The sequence below is a fragment of the Haliotis rubra genome, unplaced genomic scaffold (genome assembly GCF_003918875.1).
Source record: "Haliotis rubra isolate DU_JTF1 unplaced genomic scaffold, ASM391887v1 Scf478, whole genome shotgun sequence".
Lineage (NCBI taxonomy): Eukaryota > Metazoa > Mollusca > Gastropoda > Lepetellida > Haliotidae > Haliotis > Haliotis rubra.
Window position 1 is genome coordinate 690,886 of NW_025767166.1, and position 16,830 is coordinate 707,715.

Consider the following 16,830-nt stretch of genomic DNA (forward strand, 5'->3'; position numbering starts at 1 on the left):
CTGCCATTTCCAGCTCGCACAAGCTCCATTCACAATGAACTACATAGCACTAACAGGCAATGAACAGAGTTTATGTAAACTGAAACTGGTTTTTGTATCTTGAACTGTACAATCTTAAGTAGTTTAATATAACTTTCATAATAGCTTAAACACCTCAAACTGATGACAAGAGAACCTGCCTGATATTATGAAATATTTACTGTTAGGGGTATAAATATCTACCAGAGCACCGGATAGGCTACTTTTAAAATTTGACCGTCCGAGATGAAAATAAACCGTTCCGGACGGTCGGGCAGGCGGGAATTTTAAACGCTGCAATAAGGCAACTAATCTCCAGCACACAAAGTCGACGATCCAACCCACTCAGCCACCACCCCCACAGCATTACAAAACTGGAAGTCTGATCACATATTGATCAAATGGACATCAAATAATTCAAGACAATTTCAGAATAGGTCAAAATGTGTGGTTCGATGGTTAAAAGTGCTTATACCACCACTTGATCTGACAAGTGGAAATTGGCACGGCTCCCACGACCGAAGTTACACAATGAATGAGTCTGAGTGTCATCCGGCTTGTGTAACAGACAGTGTGTAGATCTTTCTGCCTTTCTGCACTTGGACTAAACGAGCACTTATAGGAGCACCTGTAACTACTGGCCAATTTCCATGTAACATGCTCACAGTGGGCGTTACTGGCAGTTCGAATTACACTGGAAAGACAACTGACACTGACATAAGTTATTTTCGTTGTTTGTAAACATAATTACCATAATACTGCAATGGATAAAGCCAGCAATGTATGTCAAGTTCACGCTAACGTTTGGAAAGGCCCGTAGTGTTAATCGCGGTCTGTATCGCGCACTTAGACTAACACTGTCAGATTTGGTGAATGACCCTTGCTCTTTGTTCGTCTGATCAGAAACGATTACGCCATGATGCAGGTAACTCTAACTGAACTAAACGAAGATTCAAGGACCATTCACACAGTTCATCCTGAATGTAATTTGTCGTCAAACTGCAATGGCTGACTGTGTACTGGAACTGGAAACCTGTGTCCAGCTTCTGTGAATCCGTAAACAGCCCCTCTTAATTAAAAACTATTCAAAAAACAATTCCCACCAGTAGTTTAATGAGAAACAAAGCACATCTCAGATGACACACCGTCACGGAAGTCACTGCCAAATTACGTTATATTCGTCGGAATATACTTTCACTTCCCTTAAGAAAGTGTTTGGATGTTTGCTTGATATAAACCTTAAATATTCCCTATGCAGTAGGTGATAATAGTTTATTATCACATTGTTGCTCCTGAATGTAATATGTCATCAAACTGCAAGTAAAACCTTTGCCCAGCTTGTATGAAAGGGTAAACAGCCCGTCTTTACGAAAGAACTTCACAACGATTGGTTATCATCAGTAGTTTAATGGCAAACAATACATATGATTCAAAACAGATACATATGATTGAGGGATCTGTACGAATATGGCGTACGAATACAATTTGTGGAGTGACTTGAGCGACTTGACAATTTGTGTACATACACTGCAACGAATGTCCCTTGTCAACCAAGGTAAAGTAACACTAAGCACTATCAAATTTAGATCAAACAAATAATTGAGAAACGAAAGGATGTACAAATGGAAACGACTCCCAGGTAAAGGAAGAAAGGAGATTACGTGCCCTCAGTTGCAAAATAAGTCATGGTTATTTCTTTGACATGCATCGGGTGGTCAGGCTTGTCTGACACATGTCGAATCCCAGTTGCGTAGATTTGGTGCCCATGATCACTGGATTGTCTGGTCCAGACGCCATTATTTAAAGACCACCACCGTATAGCTGGAATATTGCTGAATGAGGCGTTTAACAGCACAGAAACAAACAAGCAAACTGACGAATGATTCCAGGAATCCCTGTATTAGTATTGCAATCAATGTGTATTCTAGAGTGAATGATTTCGATGTAACGATATATTGTTTTATGATTTGTACCAGTTTCATGAGTAATGAAAGCCGATGAAAACTGACATGATTGAAACGTTCTTGGCTAATAAAAAAAAAGAATTGGCATAAACCATATCAACGCGTATATCACAAGAAATATTTGTTCAACTTATGTTCCAATTTTTCATTGGCAGAATAATCTAATTATATATCAAAGGTATTTCATGCTACATTTAAAAAGTCCATACTGGCTGACAACATGAATGACTGTGATCAGCAAAGTGGCTATATTTGCTACTCCCTGTTCCTGGTATCGGAGCTGACACATTTGCAGTCACCCACCACAACTAAGATCGCACCGCCTAACGAAAGAACTCTGGCGAACAATATGCATTTATTCTTCAGGCCATTGCTAGCAAAAAATCACTTACAAGCGCCACGTTGAAGATACCGAAGGCGGCAATGCCTCCTATCCGAGGTACCATGTCCACAGGGAAGGGTAGAAGGTCTGCAGTGAACAGCCCTTGCATGATAACAGACACAGGAGTCACCAACAGCTGGTAGCCAGTCATCCATAATAGTTCAGTCGACATGAATGTTATACTGCGGAACACATTGACAACAGAAAGAAGGAAAGATATTATCACAAGAGCTATTTGTACTTCTGCTGTGTAAGGTACACTTGTTGACTTGTCCACGCCAACAATGACGGGGAAAGTACTTTTTCCAAGCATGGCACCTAGCCCTAGAAAGAATATACACTGCATGATTTGCATAATTATTATCATCACAGTTGTACAATAGCTTTCATTTGGTATCAATGATGGTTTAATGGTGCTCACATCAGTCCAGTTTATGTTGTGTATGAGAGTCCCTTGAGGATGTGAGACAGCAGGTCCGTTGTCCCGAGAATCTGCGTCAGTAACATCACAGATGAGGTTCATGGCGTTTTCAGAAAGTGACGTACAGTGTACTCTGTAAATACCGGCATCAGTCGGGACCAAGTAAAAATGCCGGTTTTGACAGAGTGCCGGTTTAGCTAGGTTCGCTTATGACGCCTGCGCACACGGAAGTTCGCTGTCGCACTGTCACTTTAGCATTAACAAGATGTTTGAATAAGAAACAAGGCAGTGTCTGAATGCACATTCATGTTGTTTAAATCAAATAAAAATGTCTGAAATCTCTTATTAAATTTCAACTGATCATATACATGTATTTGTGACAAGACCCGTGGATTCACCATTGTCCTCAATCTCTGATCGTTTTATTACCAAAGAGCAATTTTTAAATGTCACAACATAGGCTTGAGATCCACTTGAACCCTGCAGTGTCCAAGCCAGGCTGAGATTTTTGGGAGAAAACAGACTTGCCCACAGAGATAGAGATTCTCGTGTTACGGTGAAAACTGATTCATGTTGTTGCACCAGTTGGTAACAGAATCTATATAACAGGTTACAGGTTATCTTCGAAGGTGTAGTCTTCACTGAACCTGTTAAACGCCCAAGCCAAGACTTGTCCTTCTTCATAATAATAATAATCCTCAGTTGCAGATCTTTCCGAAACCCTGTGTATATTTTGTTTCATTCTATTTATGATGAAATATCTGACATACCTTTAGAAGAACGGAGGCCAATTAAACAAACAACTGAATCTTTTCCCCAAAATGAAATTAATTTATTAAATGATATTATTTCTATGAAACTTTCTGCGGAGACCCGGCGCTTAAAGTTTCCACGGATATAAATATAGATTTTATTATTAGTAGTAAATACCATTAGTATTCTATTTGGAAACTCCTTTGTAAACATGTGGCACACCCGGCGCTTATTAGAGACCCGGCGCTTATTAGAGACCCGGCGCTTATTAGAGACCCGGCTCTTATTGGAGACCCGGCGCTTATTAGAGACCCGGCGCTTATTTCTTGAACAGTTGCTTTACCCCCGGCACTTATTGGAGGCCGGCGCTAACGGTAAGTTAGATGGGTGGGACTGTTATGCATAAACAATCTGGTAATTCACGTGCTCGCTCACAGCCTGACAAGCGTAGTGTCTTTTCCTCACTGTCGACGGGGTATTGTGTAGGTACATTCTTTGTTCGTGTTGCACAATGTTGGACTTCATGTTACACTTCCTGGATCTTGGACTGTTAGGTACACAAATATTCCTGACTGTCCTTGCACAGGGATTTATCTGAACCAGCTCCGAGCCCGATAAGTCGAACGGTGGTAAACATTCCCAGTTTGGTTAAAAAATATACACTCTTCAAAAAGAGGAACGCAAAATGAAATTCAAGAATGATACTTACAATTGTGTACACATATGTAAACTCAAACATTATTTTAGGGTTGTACATTGTTTCTGGAATGTTTTAGAAGATCATGCTTGACCAAACGCAACCAAAAATGATTTTGAACGGTTTTATCGATCAGGATTGTCATGATGTGCGTGGATGTCATGCAGCACGAATATCAGGCACAATGATTGTTTCTCACGTGCAAAGCATGAGTAAAGCATGTGATTATAAAAGACCCAAATGAATCTCACAATTTTATCCGCGATCTTTGCAAGTACTGTACACGAAAATGGGACGTCTCAACGCTGCCGATCGAAATAGGGCAATTGGACGATTGCAAGCCGGCGAATCAAGCAAAAAAATTCGACAAATGACCGTCCAAGATCAGGAAGACCTAGAGTCACCACACCTGCCCAAGATCGGTACATCCGGGTAACCCACCTACGTGACCGCCATCGTACCGCCCGGGACACAGCACAAGAACAGTTTGGAGCCCGAAGAGTCTCCGATCAGACAATCAGGAGCCGTCTCCGAGAAGTAGGGATACTTGCCAAACGTCCTCCCCCTGACACGACTACTTCGACGTCGACGAGTGAGATGGTGTAACACGGCGCTGCCATGGAACCTGGCAAACTGGAGGCGCATATGGTTGAATCCCGTTATCTCCTCAGGCGACGTGATGGTAGAGACCGTGTCTACAGACAACGTCATGAACGTTTTGCTCCTAACTGCATTAGACAGGTGGACAGATTCGGTGAAGAAAGTGTTATGGTGTGGGGAGCGATCTCATACACCCGCTGATCGGAACTTGTGCTTGTCCAAGGCAATCTGACGGCCTATCGATACATCGACCAGATTCTCCGTCCGCACGTCCTTCACTTTGTTGACCGTCAACGGCAGCTCTTCCAACAGGACAACGCCAGGCCCCACACAGCACGTGCCACCGTGGACTACCTGGCCAATAACAACATCAATACCCTCCCCTGGCCCTCCAGATCCCCGGATCTAACCCAATCGAACACCTTTGGGATCAGATCGATAGACGGGTACGTCGACGTCGTATTCCACCACAGAATCTTCAACAGTTGTTCCACATGCTGCAGGAGGAATGGTGAAGGATTCCACAACAAAACATCCAACGACTGATTCGATCTGTACCCAGGAGGTGTCGGGCAGTGGTAGCAGCTGGAGGTGGTCATACGAGGTACTGACTTCAACACCACCTGGTGGACAGCAGTAATGACTGTGATGACTGTTATTCTCATGACATATGGACAAGATAGCAATGCATTGCTCCACAAAATTTCATTCATGTATCTTTGTTTTCCGCTGATCTACACGTCCTTGAATAACACCAAATATTCATTGATATTTGGGTTTTGCGTCTCTTTTTTTGAAGAATGTATTTATAGATAACAAAATATCATTTCTCAGAAATAAGAGTTTTGTTTTTTTGCCGGGGCACAGTATCAACTGCTTGACGTTGGTGTCGCCTTGTCGAAATGATTATCGAGTCGACTGGGTCTGTGACCAGAATGCCCTTCCACCAAGCAGCCTTGGCACCTCGGCAGTCGTACACCTATGTTAAAATGTGGGGGTGAAGATCGCCTTAGTACTGAGATCGCTAAACATTTGTACAACGACACCATGGTTTATTGTTCGTCCGTTGTTGCTAAAGTTCGATAACTGATACTTGGAGACAATCGGGATGTAATCTCAGTTCGACATTAAACATCATTGACGACAACATACTCAATCAGTTTCTAATTTACATCATAACGCACAGTGCTGTTGGCTGATAACAATGACATTTCAACCGTCTTGTTTATCCTCTTATCTGTTTTTCCTTCCGTCTTCGTTAGTGAGGTTATCGTGATGAAGTGTCTGAGATAAGGACAGCCTGCTTTGTTATTTTGACTGTTCAGATCAGGCGCTCGACAAGTGTGTGTGTGTGTGTGTGTATATATATATATATATATATATGTGTGTGTGTGTGTGTGTGTGTGTGTGTGTGTGTGTGCGCGCGTCTGTGTCTGTGTCTGTGTCTGTGTGTCAATGTGGTCTCGGAAGAATAACCCTGAATATAGCCACGCTTTGTGGTTAATGTATGCTTTAAAGCAGAAGTTAGGTTATTCGTCAGCTTCTTCCAAATACTAAACATTATATAGTTTTTGTCGACAACTCTCTTATTTATGACGTAATCATGTAGCAGCTGTCCTGCCGACGTAGATAAGGCCGGCGGACCAGGAAGCGGTCACCGACGTCACCCCGACACTCTCTACCTGTCATTCTTTGTTGTGTTCCTACAGGTAGACAGACGGAGCTATGGGTGTATGCATATCAACAGTGAGTTATTGCCCCTGCATGTGAACGACGTGTGTTACCATGGTAACGTGACGATATAACGTTAACTATTATCCGACCTGCTAGGCGATATACGACGATATATGTGAATAATGTGTATCACGCTGATAACTACACCATGTGATGTGTGCGATAAGAGTTATTTTCATATACCGATAAATAATCTATTATATGGTCACTGATAATATGGACCATTTTGCACATACAATACTGGCTGTCGGCACATGTCCATATTGACCACCGGGCCGAAAATGCATATCAGTCATATCAGCCCTAGGGCCGAAAATCTATATCAACCATATCACCCCTAGGGCCGAAAGTCTATATCGGACGTATTGCAGGGTTACTAAACTGGACACACGCAAACGAAACTTCAATAGACGGAGCCTAGTTTATTTTAGAGTTACGTCCCTTTATGTCGTATTATGTTTAAACAGTCAGGATATGACAGTTTCCAATTCGCCAGTCACATCAGCCCGAGACTACCATATGTCGGGCAGATGCTTGTTTCGAGTACTGCATGACGTTATGTCAGACGTGATGGTATCTGAAGCATGAGAGTCACATGACAGTCACATAGAACTATAACACTCGCTGAGCACATCACGTGTGCCTTGTATGTCTTCAGGGAAACAGGACTCCAAAAGTTACCTCCCTTAGTTCGTCATGCTCGTGTATACAGACGCAGTCATTGCACGTCAACACTTTAAAAGTGATTTTTACTTTAATAATGAAGTCGGAATAGAAGAAAGTACTGCCTCACTACTTGTAAAATCTGCGAACTCGTAAAGCTTTGCTGCAGTTTCTAGTAGCAGGCAGTGTCGTGTTCAAGTCCTTCCGGCTATAACACTGATATAAAATGAAAAATATGCACATATATTTATATCGAAAAAAATATTAAGATTCAGTGTATTGAGTTTATTTTGTAATTTCTTTCCAGAAAGAGAGTAATTCTTTTCGCAACATGCCATCGACAGACAGTAAATGTACGGTTTTCACGCTTATGCTATTGAAACCAACAACACCGGTTTACTTAGAAGATTTTAAAGCGCTTACAAAAGTATACATGGGAAAACAACATTTTACCCCGGATTTAAACATATTTTCATCAGTTTGTATATAATAATAATAATAATAATAATAAATGGATATTTCTTATGCGCCATAGTCCATCCAGAGCATGCTCAAAGCGCTACATATAAAAAGAGTGACTAGAGTTCAAGAAGAAGATATGACAATTAGCCAAAAATAACCGTGAGAGTATTTTACAGTTATAGGTTGTAGACTTTTTTGAAGAGGAAGGTTTTGAGTCCCGATTTGAATGCTTCTAGGGATGAAGCATTTTTTTATGGGAGTAGGAAGACTGTTCCATAGGGTTGGTGCTGCAAATTTGAATGACCTATGGCCAAAGTGTTTGAGACGAACTTGGGGAACTGAGAGAAGATGTTGATTCTGAGAGCGGAGAGAACGGGCAGGCATATATGTTGACAACATCTCAGAGAGGTATGGAGGAGCTAGGCCGTGTTTGCAGCGGAAAACAAGAGTGCAGATCTTGAAATGAATTCTTGCTTCAACCGGCAGCCAATGCAGACTCTGGAGGATTGGGGTTATGTGAGTCCATTTGGATGTTTTAGTGACAACTCTGGCGGCAGCATTCTGAATTGACATATGAATCACACTGTTTAGCTCTGTTGTAACGATCTGTGTGTGTCCGTGTAGGTGATCGGGCTGGTGTTCCTGGTGGCGGGATGTATCGTGAGGTTCGGGTCAGACATACTGGACCCCTACCTCCAGGATCTATACACGGCCCTCCAGCGTTTCATGGAACAGGCGGGGGACTCAGTGGATCTCTCCAACTTCAACCTCGGCGACTACCTTAAAGACGCCACCCTCGCCCTGATCCTCCTCGGCGTCTTCTTCTTCATCATCGGCATCTTCGGCTGCATCGGCGGCTGCTGCAAAGTCCGCTGTATGTTGATAGTGGTGAGTGTATGTGTGTGATGCCCGTATGTTGACACATACAATATTTCATCGATGTAACGCCAGTCTGTAAATAACGAGGCGCGGACCAGATAAACCAGTGATGGACCTAGTGAGCACCGTCCCATGCAACCGGGATACGGTGACACGTCACAGCCAATTTGCTTAATGATTTGACAATTCATTGAGTCGAATCCGACTACCGCAGGTCGTGGGGACCAATTCCAAGCCAGCTGGAACTAGGTCAGTGGACACTGTTCTTACCAATGGTTCCATGGGTTAGATTTGGTCCAAACCCTCGTTCTGCTGCAACTGGAAGACCGAATTGGATTTTTAAACTTTGATATTTAAGAAGAATCCCGTTTTGTCTATAATCTAAAGCAGTTATATGCAAGTTCCCCCGTGTGCCTTTCCAGAATACGAAGTGGGTTTTGAGTCATGCTTCTAACAAAATATTGTTTCATAAATATGATTATGATCACTGATGTTTTTATGTTGATGTGTAGAAACAGCGTGGTGTACATCATGATATGTCGTGTTATATTTCCAGTACGCAGTCCTGATCAGCCTCATCGTCCTAGCAGAGGTTCTGTTTGTCATACTCCTCTTCACCATCAGAGACACGGTACGCACAGAGTTACTTCCCTTGGTTCCTCCTCGCATTATTTTATACACATGAAACCAGCGTCAGTGCGAGAGTTTTCATCTGATAAATCTGACAGGTTTAATACTGCTGTTCCAATTGGATGTCATGCTTGTCTGCCAATGTTCCAGGAACCATTATATCAGCCGGTCAGACTGAACCTTGCCTTAAGTGCAAATTGTCATGAAACACTTGTTCAGACAGGTATACCTTGAGCCTTCGGTCCTCTCAGCTAAAAGTACAAGCAAAAACAAACAAACAAACAAACAAACAAACAAATCACTTCATTTGTAGAGAGGACAGTGTTGGCCGAGCTGTAGAATGCAGAGTTACGTCCCTTGGCTCCTCCTGGTCTATTCGAGTCCTACTTACAACCTGGTTATGTGTCTAGGTTTACCATCACTCTACCATTAGTGGTTTACACACCAGCTGTAAGGTCTAAGGCCTCCTTCAAAGCTTACCACACAAAGCTTGTGAGATGACAACTTGCACTTGTGTTTTGTAGGTGGACGACAACATCAAAGGGCCAATGAAGACATCAATCACAGATAGCTACGGAGGCTTCAACAGCACTGACCTGGTGTCCCTCGGCTGGAACTTCGCTATGGTCAATGTGAGTACCCCACTGACCTAATATGCCACACTGTTTCGATCCACAAACATTTTGTAGCATTACAACCTATCACAACACTGTAGTGTAGTTCGCTTACGATACGAGGGCTGAAGGATCCAGATTCCATACTACAGCACTACGTTACACCATACATCACTATACTACAGCACTACGTTACTACACAATACATCACTATACTACAGCACTACGTTACTACAACATACATCACTATACTACAGCACTACGTTACTATACAATACATCACTATACTACAGCACTACGTTACTCCACCATACATCACTATACTACAGTACTACGTTACTAAATCATACATCACTATACTACAGCACTACGTTAGTACACCATACATCACTATACTACAGCACTACGTTACTACACCCTACATCACTATACTACAGCACTGCGTTACTACGCCCTACATCACTATACTACAGCACTGCGTTAGTACACCCTACATCACTATGCTACAGCACTACGTTACTACACCCTACATCACTATACTACAGCACTACGTTACTACACCCTACTTGACTATACTACAGCACTACGTTACTACAACATACATCACTATACTAGAGCACTACGTTACACCATACATCACTATACTACAGCACTGCGCTACTACACAATACATCACTATACCACAGCACTACGTTACTACAACATACATCACTATACTACAGCACTACGTTACTACACCCTACATCACTATACTACAGCACTGCGTTACTACGCCCTATATCACTATAGTACATCACTGCGTTACTACACCCTACATCACTATACTACAGCACTGCGTTACTACACCCTACTTCACTATACTACAGCACTACGTTACTACAACATACATCACTATACTACAGCACTACGTTACACCATACATCACTATACTACAGCACTACGTTACACCATACATCACTATACTACAGCATTACGTTACAGCACCGTGTATCAGTATACTACATCAGTATTCTACAACACTATGCTATAATTCTTTGCTCCAGCACCATACACGTATAGTATGACCAGAATTTATTGAGACTTTTAGGAATTTGTTTAATTGGATTTCTAGTATAAACAACCTTGACCAGCTATCAAGTGCTTGGTTTCATTCAAGAGAAACAACTCCGTTAATCCTTTTTCATTAGTTTGTGAAGAGTTATCCCCCTTTGTTTACTTGCTAGCAGACGACATTTTCAGTGATCCTCAGTATGGATGATTTAGAGAAGAGGAAGTTGATTGAGTATTATAACAAGGACATAGATCAGAATTTTGCAAATGGATATGACATTGAGCACCAGGGAGGCGCAGGTAGGCCCAGAAAATTGACTGTCGGTGACAGGAGGCGGCTTGGTATTTTTGTTTCTAAAAACAAACAACGGGGTTTAGAAAACTTAAAGCTGGATATGATTGATAGAGGAACTGTGGCTGTCTGTAAGGAGACAATTAGAACTGAGCTGCATGCAATGGGTTGCCAGAAAAGTCGAGGAATTCCATCACCAATCTTGAAACCTGAACAAAAGAAGCGAAGGTTGAACTGGTGCTTACATCATAGAAATTTTAACTAGGACAATGTGATTTTCTCAGATGAAAGTTCTGTGTGGCTGTTTCCTAATACACTGAAATTCTGGATCAAACAAACTGAAAAACCTTTGTATCAGCGCCCAAAGTACAGTCCGAAATTTAACGTGTGGGGTGGCATATCTGTTTTAAGGGCAACGCCCATCTATGTATTTGAAGGGAATATGAACAGTGAGCGTACACAGATATTCTCGAGGGACATTTACTTCCATCTGCTCACGTGTTCTATGGAAATGTTTGGATTTTGCAGCAGGACAACGACCCAAAACATAGTTCAAAGCATTCACAGGCCTGGTTTCGGACCCAAAATATGACATTATTAGATTGGCCAAGCTATAGCACTGACCTAAATCCAATAGAAAATGTTTGGGGACTTATGAGGGAAAGTCGTATGCCCCGCCGCATTGAAGCCTGCATTGCTGCCCATGGTGACTTGACAGATTACTAACTGTTCACCTGTCTTTGAATCTGGAGTTGTGTTCTGCTAATATTCACATTTAATACGTGAGTAATGAGTGAATTTTTTTTTCTCAAATTCTCAATAATCTCTGGTTGTACTGTATGTTATTTTCTACATCACTTTACTACAACCTTAACACTATACTGAAACACTATGCTACATCACTTTACTACAACCTTAACACTATACTACAACACTATGCTATAACAGTGTACTACAACCTTAACACTATACTACAACACTATGCTATATCACTTTACTACAACCGTAACACTATACCGCAACACTATGCTACTTCACTTTACTACAACCTTAACACTATACCGCAACACTATGCTACATCACTTTACTACAACCTTAACACTATACTGCAACACTATGCTATATCACTTTACTACAACCTTAACACTATACCGCAACACTATGCTACTTCACTTTACTACAACCTTAACACTATACCGCAACACTATGCTACATCACTTTACTACAACCTTAACACTATACTGCAACACTATGCTATATCACTTTACTACAACCTTAATATTATACTGCAACACTATGCTATATCACTTTACTACAACTTTAACATTATACTGCAACACTATGCTATATCACTTTACTACAACCTTAACATTATACTACAACACTATGCTATATCACTTTACTACAACCTTAACACTATACTGCAACACTATGCTATATCACTTTACTACAACCTTAACATTATACTGCAACACTATGCTACATCACTTTACTACAACCTTAACACTATACTGCAACACTATGCTATATCACTTTACTACAACCTTAACACTATACTGCAACACTATGCTACATCACTTTACTACAACCTTAACACTATACTGCAACACTATGCTATATCACTTTACTACAACCTTAACACTATACTGCAACACTATGCTATATCACTTTACTGCAACCTTAACACTATACCGCAACACTATGCTATATCACTTTACTGCAACCTTAACACTATACTGCAACACTATGCTATATCACTTTACTACAACCTTAACACTATACGGCAACACTATGCTATATCACTTTACTACAACCTTAACACTATACCGCAACACTATGCTATATCACTTTACTACAACCTTAACACTATACTGCAACACTATGCTATATCACTTTACTACAACCGTAACACTATACCGCAACACTATGCTATATCACTTTACTACAACCTTAACACTATACCGCAACACTATGCTACATCACTTTACTACAACCTTAACACTATACTGCAACACTATGCTACATCACTTTACTACAACCTTAACACTATACTGCAACACTATGCTATAACAGTGTACTACAACCTTAACACTATACTGCAACACTATGCTACATCACTTTACTACAACCATAACACTATACTGCAACACTATGCTATAACAGTGTACTACAACCTTAACACTATACTGCAACACTATGCTATATCACTTTACTACAACCTTAACACTATACTGCAACACTATGCTATATCACTTTACTACAACCTTAACACTATACTGCAACACTATGCTATAACAGCGTACTACTACAACACTTCCATGCTGCACTTTAACCATCTGGCCTTACTACAAAACTTTACTACAGTCAAATATGTGTACTACAACACCATATAGAACTATGGAAGTACCCATGTTCGTGTCTACATCGTGTGTGTGCGCTTGTGCTTTTGTGCATGCGTGTGTGCGCGAGAGCGTGCGCGTGCATGTGTTTGTGTAGTTCACCCCATATGTGTCTATAGTTCACCCTATATTTGCGCTCACAGTTCACCCCATATATGTATATATAGTTCACCCAGTATGTGTGTATCGTTCACATCACGTGTTATTGTGTTTCAGTTTAAATGCTGCGGAGTAGACAACTACACAGAATTCCAGAGTGCAACGAAGTGGAATGATAAATATACACCAAAGCAAACTAACGCCACCATTAAACTAGAAGTCCCCATCGCCTGCTGCAAACTGAATGGAACTTTCCCCAACATACAGCTGCCGTCAGACTTCACGTGTGCCACAGAACCGACATCGGCACTCTCCAATATAGACAAGGTAGTGTAACAACCATCTCATAGAGGGGCAAGGTAGTGTAGCGACTCTCTCATAGATAGGCAAGGTAGTGTAATAACCATCTCTTAGATAGGCAAGGTAGTGTAATAACCATCTCTTAGATAGGCAAGGTAGTGTAATAACCATCTCTTAGATAGACAAGGTAGTGTAATAACCATCTCATAGATAGACAAGGTAGTGTAATAACCATCTCTTAGATAGGCAAGGTAGTGTAATAACCGTCTCATAGATAGGCAAGGTAGTGTAATAACCATCTCATAGATAGGCAAGGTAGTGTAATAACCGTCTCATAGATAGGCAAGGTAGTGTGATAACCATCTCATAGATAGACAAGGTAGTGTAATAACCATCTCATAGATAGGCAAGGTAGTGTAATAACCATCTCATAGATAGACAAGGTAGTGTGATAACCATCTCATAGATAGGCAAGGTAGTGTAATAACCATCTCATAGATAGACAAGGTAGTGTACCAACCATCTCATAGATAGACAAGGTAGTGTAATAACCGTCTCATAGATAGGCAAGGTAGTGTAATAACCATCTCTTAGATAGGCAAGGTAGTGTAATAACCGTCTCATAGATAGGCAAGGTAGTGTAATAACCATCTCTTAGATAGGCAAGGTAGTGTAATAACCGTCTCATAGATAGACAAGGTAGTGTAATAACCGTCTCATAGATAGGCAAGGTAGTGTAATAACCATCTCTTAGATAGGCAAGGTAGTGTGATAACCGTCTCATAGAGAGGCAAGGTAGTGTGATAACCATCTCATAGATAGACAAGGTAGTGTACCAACCATCTAATAGATAGACAAGGTAGTGTAATAACCATCTCATAGATAGGCAAGGTAGTGTAATAACCATCTCATAGATAGACAAGGTAGTGTGATAACCATCTCATAGATAGACAAGGTAGTGTAATAACCATCTCTTAGATAGGCAAGGTAGTGTAATAACCGTCTCATAGATAGACAAGGTAGTGTACCAACCATCTCATAGATAGACAAGGTAGTGTACCAACCATCTAATAGATAGACAAGGTAGTGTAATAACCATCTCATAGATAGACAAGGTAGTGTACCAACCATCTAATAGATAGGCAAGGTAGTGTAATAACCGTCTCATAGATAGGCAAGGTAGTGTAATAACCATCTCATAGATAGACAAGGTAGTGTGATAACCATCTCATAGATAGGCAAGGTAGTGTAATAACCATCTCATAGATAGACAAGGTAGTGTACCAACCATCTCATAGATAGACAAGGTAGTGTACCAACCATCTAATAGATAGACAAGGTAGTGTAATAACCATCTCATAGATAGGCAAGGTAGTGTAATAACCATCTCCTAGATAGGCAAGGTAGTGTACCAACCATCTAATAGATAGACAAGGTAGTGTAATAACCATCTCATAGATAGGCAAGGTAGTGTAACAACCATCTCATAGATAGGCAAGGTAGTGTAACAACCATCTCATAGATAGACAAGGTAGTGTAACAACCATCTCATAGATAGGCAAGGTAGTGTAACAACCATCTCATAGATAGGCAAGGTAGTGTAACGACTCTCTCATAGATAGACAAGGTAGTGTAACAACCATCTCATAGATAGGCAAGGTAGTGTAACAACCATCTCATAGATAGACAAGGTAGTGTAACAACCATCTCATATATAGACAAGGTAGTGTAATAACCGTCTCATAGATAGACAAGGTAGTGTACCAACCATCTCATAGATAGACAAGGTAGTGTACCAACCATCTAATAGATAGACAAGGTAGTGTAATAACCATCTCATAGATAGACAAGGTAGTGTACCAACCATCTAATAGATAGGCAAGGTAGTGTAATAACCGTCTCATAGATAGGCAAGGTAGTGTAATAACCATCTCATAGATAGACAAGGTAGTGTAATAACCATCTCATAGATAGGCAAGGTAGTGTAATAACCATCTCATAGATAGACAAGGTAGTGTAACAACCATCTCATAGATAGACAAGGTAGTGTAACAACCATCTCATAGATAGACAAGGTAGTGTAACAACCATCTCATAGATAGACAAGGTAGTGTAACAACCATCTCCTAGATAGACAAGGTAGTGTAACAACCATCTCTCATAGATAGACAAGGTAGTGTAACAAGGTCTCATAGATAGGCAAGGTAGTGTAACAACCATCTCATAGATAGACAAGGTAGTGTAACAACCATCTCATAGATAGACAAGGTAGTGTAACAACCATCTCATAGATAGACAAGGTAGTGTAACAACCATCTCATAGATAGACAAGGTAGTGTAACAACCATCTCATAGATAGACAAGGTAGTGTAACAACCATCTCATAGATAGACAAGGTAGTGTAACAACCATCTCATTGATAGACAAGGTAGTGTAACAACCATCTCATAGATAGGCAAGGTAGTGTAACAACCATCTCATAGATAGACAAGGTAGTGTAACAACCATCTCATAGATAGACAAGGTAGTGTAACAACCATCTCATAGATAGACAAGGTAGTGTAACAACCATCTCATAGATAGACAAGGTAGTGTAACAACCATCTCATAGATAGACAAGGTAGTGTAACAACCATCTCATAGATAGACAAGGTAGTGTAACAACCATCTCATTGATAGACAAGGTAGTGTAACAACTCTCTCATAGATAGACAAGGTAGTGTAACAACCATCTCATAGATAGACAAGGTAGTGTAACAACAATCTCATAGATAGGCAAGTTAGTGTAACGACTGTCTCCATCATAGGCAAGGTAGTGTAACAACCATCTCATAGATAGGCAAGGTAGTGTAACAACCATCTCATAGATAGGC

The 16,830-nt window shown here is 40.9% G+C and overlaps 1 protein-coding gene across 1 annotated transcript; it reads left to right on the forward strand.

Moving 5' to 3' along the window:
- The first annotated feature begins 934 nt into the window (after nt 1-934).
- Nucleotides 935-13,993, forward strand: LOC124290900 (tetraspanin-18-like). Its single transcript, XM_046727741.1, has 5 exons — nt 935-943; nt 8,319-8,582; nt 9,130-9,204; nt 9,728-9,835; nt 13,775-13,993. Exons 1-5 carry the CDS (start codon nt 935-937, stop codon nt 13,991-13,993), a joined length of 675 nt encoding a protein of 224 aa, XP_046583697.1.
- Nucleotides 13,994-16,830: the final 2,837 nt, after the last annotated feature.

Excerpts from the sequence above, each read along its gene's own strand:
- LOC124290900 (XM_046727741.1), top strand. Across the intron at positions 8,583-9,129 it reads TCCGCTGTATGTTGATAGTG|TACGCAGTCCTGATCAGCCT; the intron begins GTGAGTGTATGT and ends TTATATTTCCAG. Across the intron at positions 9,205-9,727 it reads TCTTCACCATCAGAGACACG|GTGGACGACAACATCAAAGG; the intron begins GTACGCACAGAG and ends TGTGTTTTGTAG.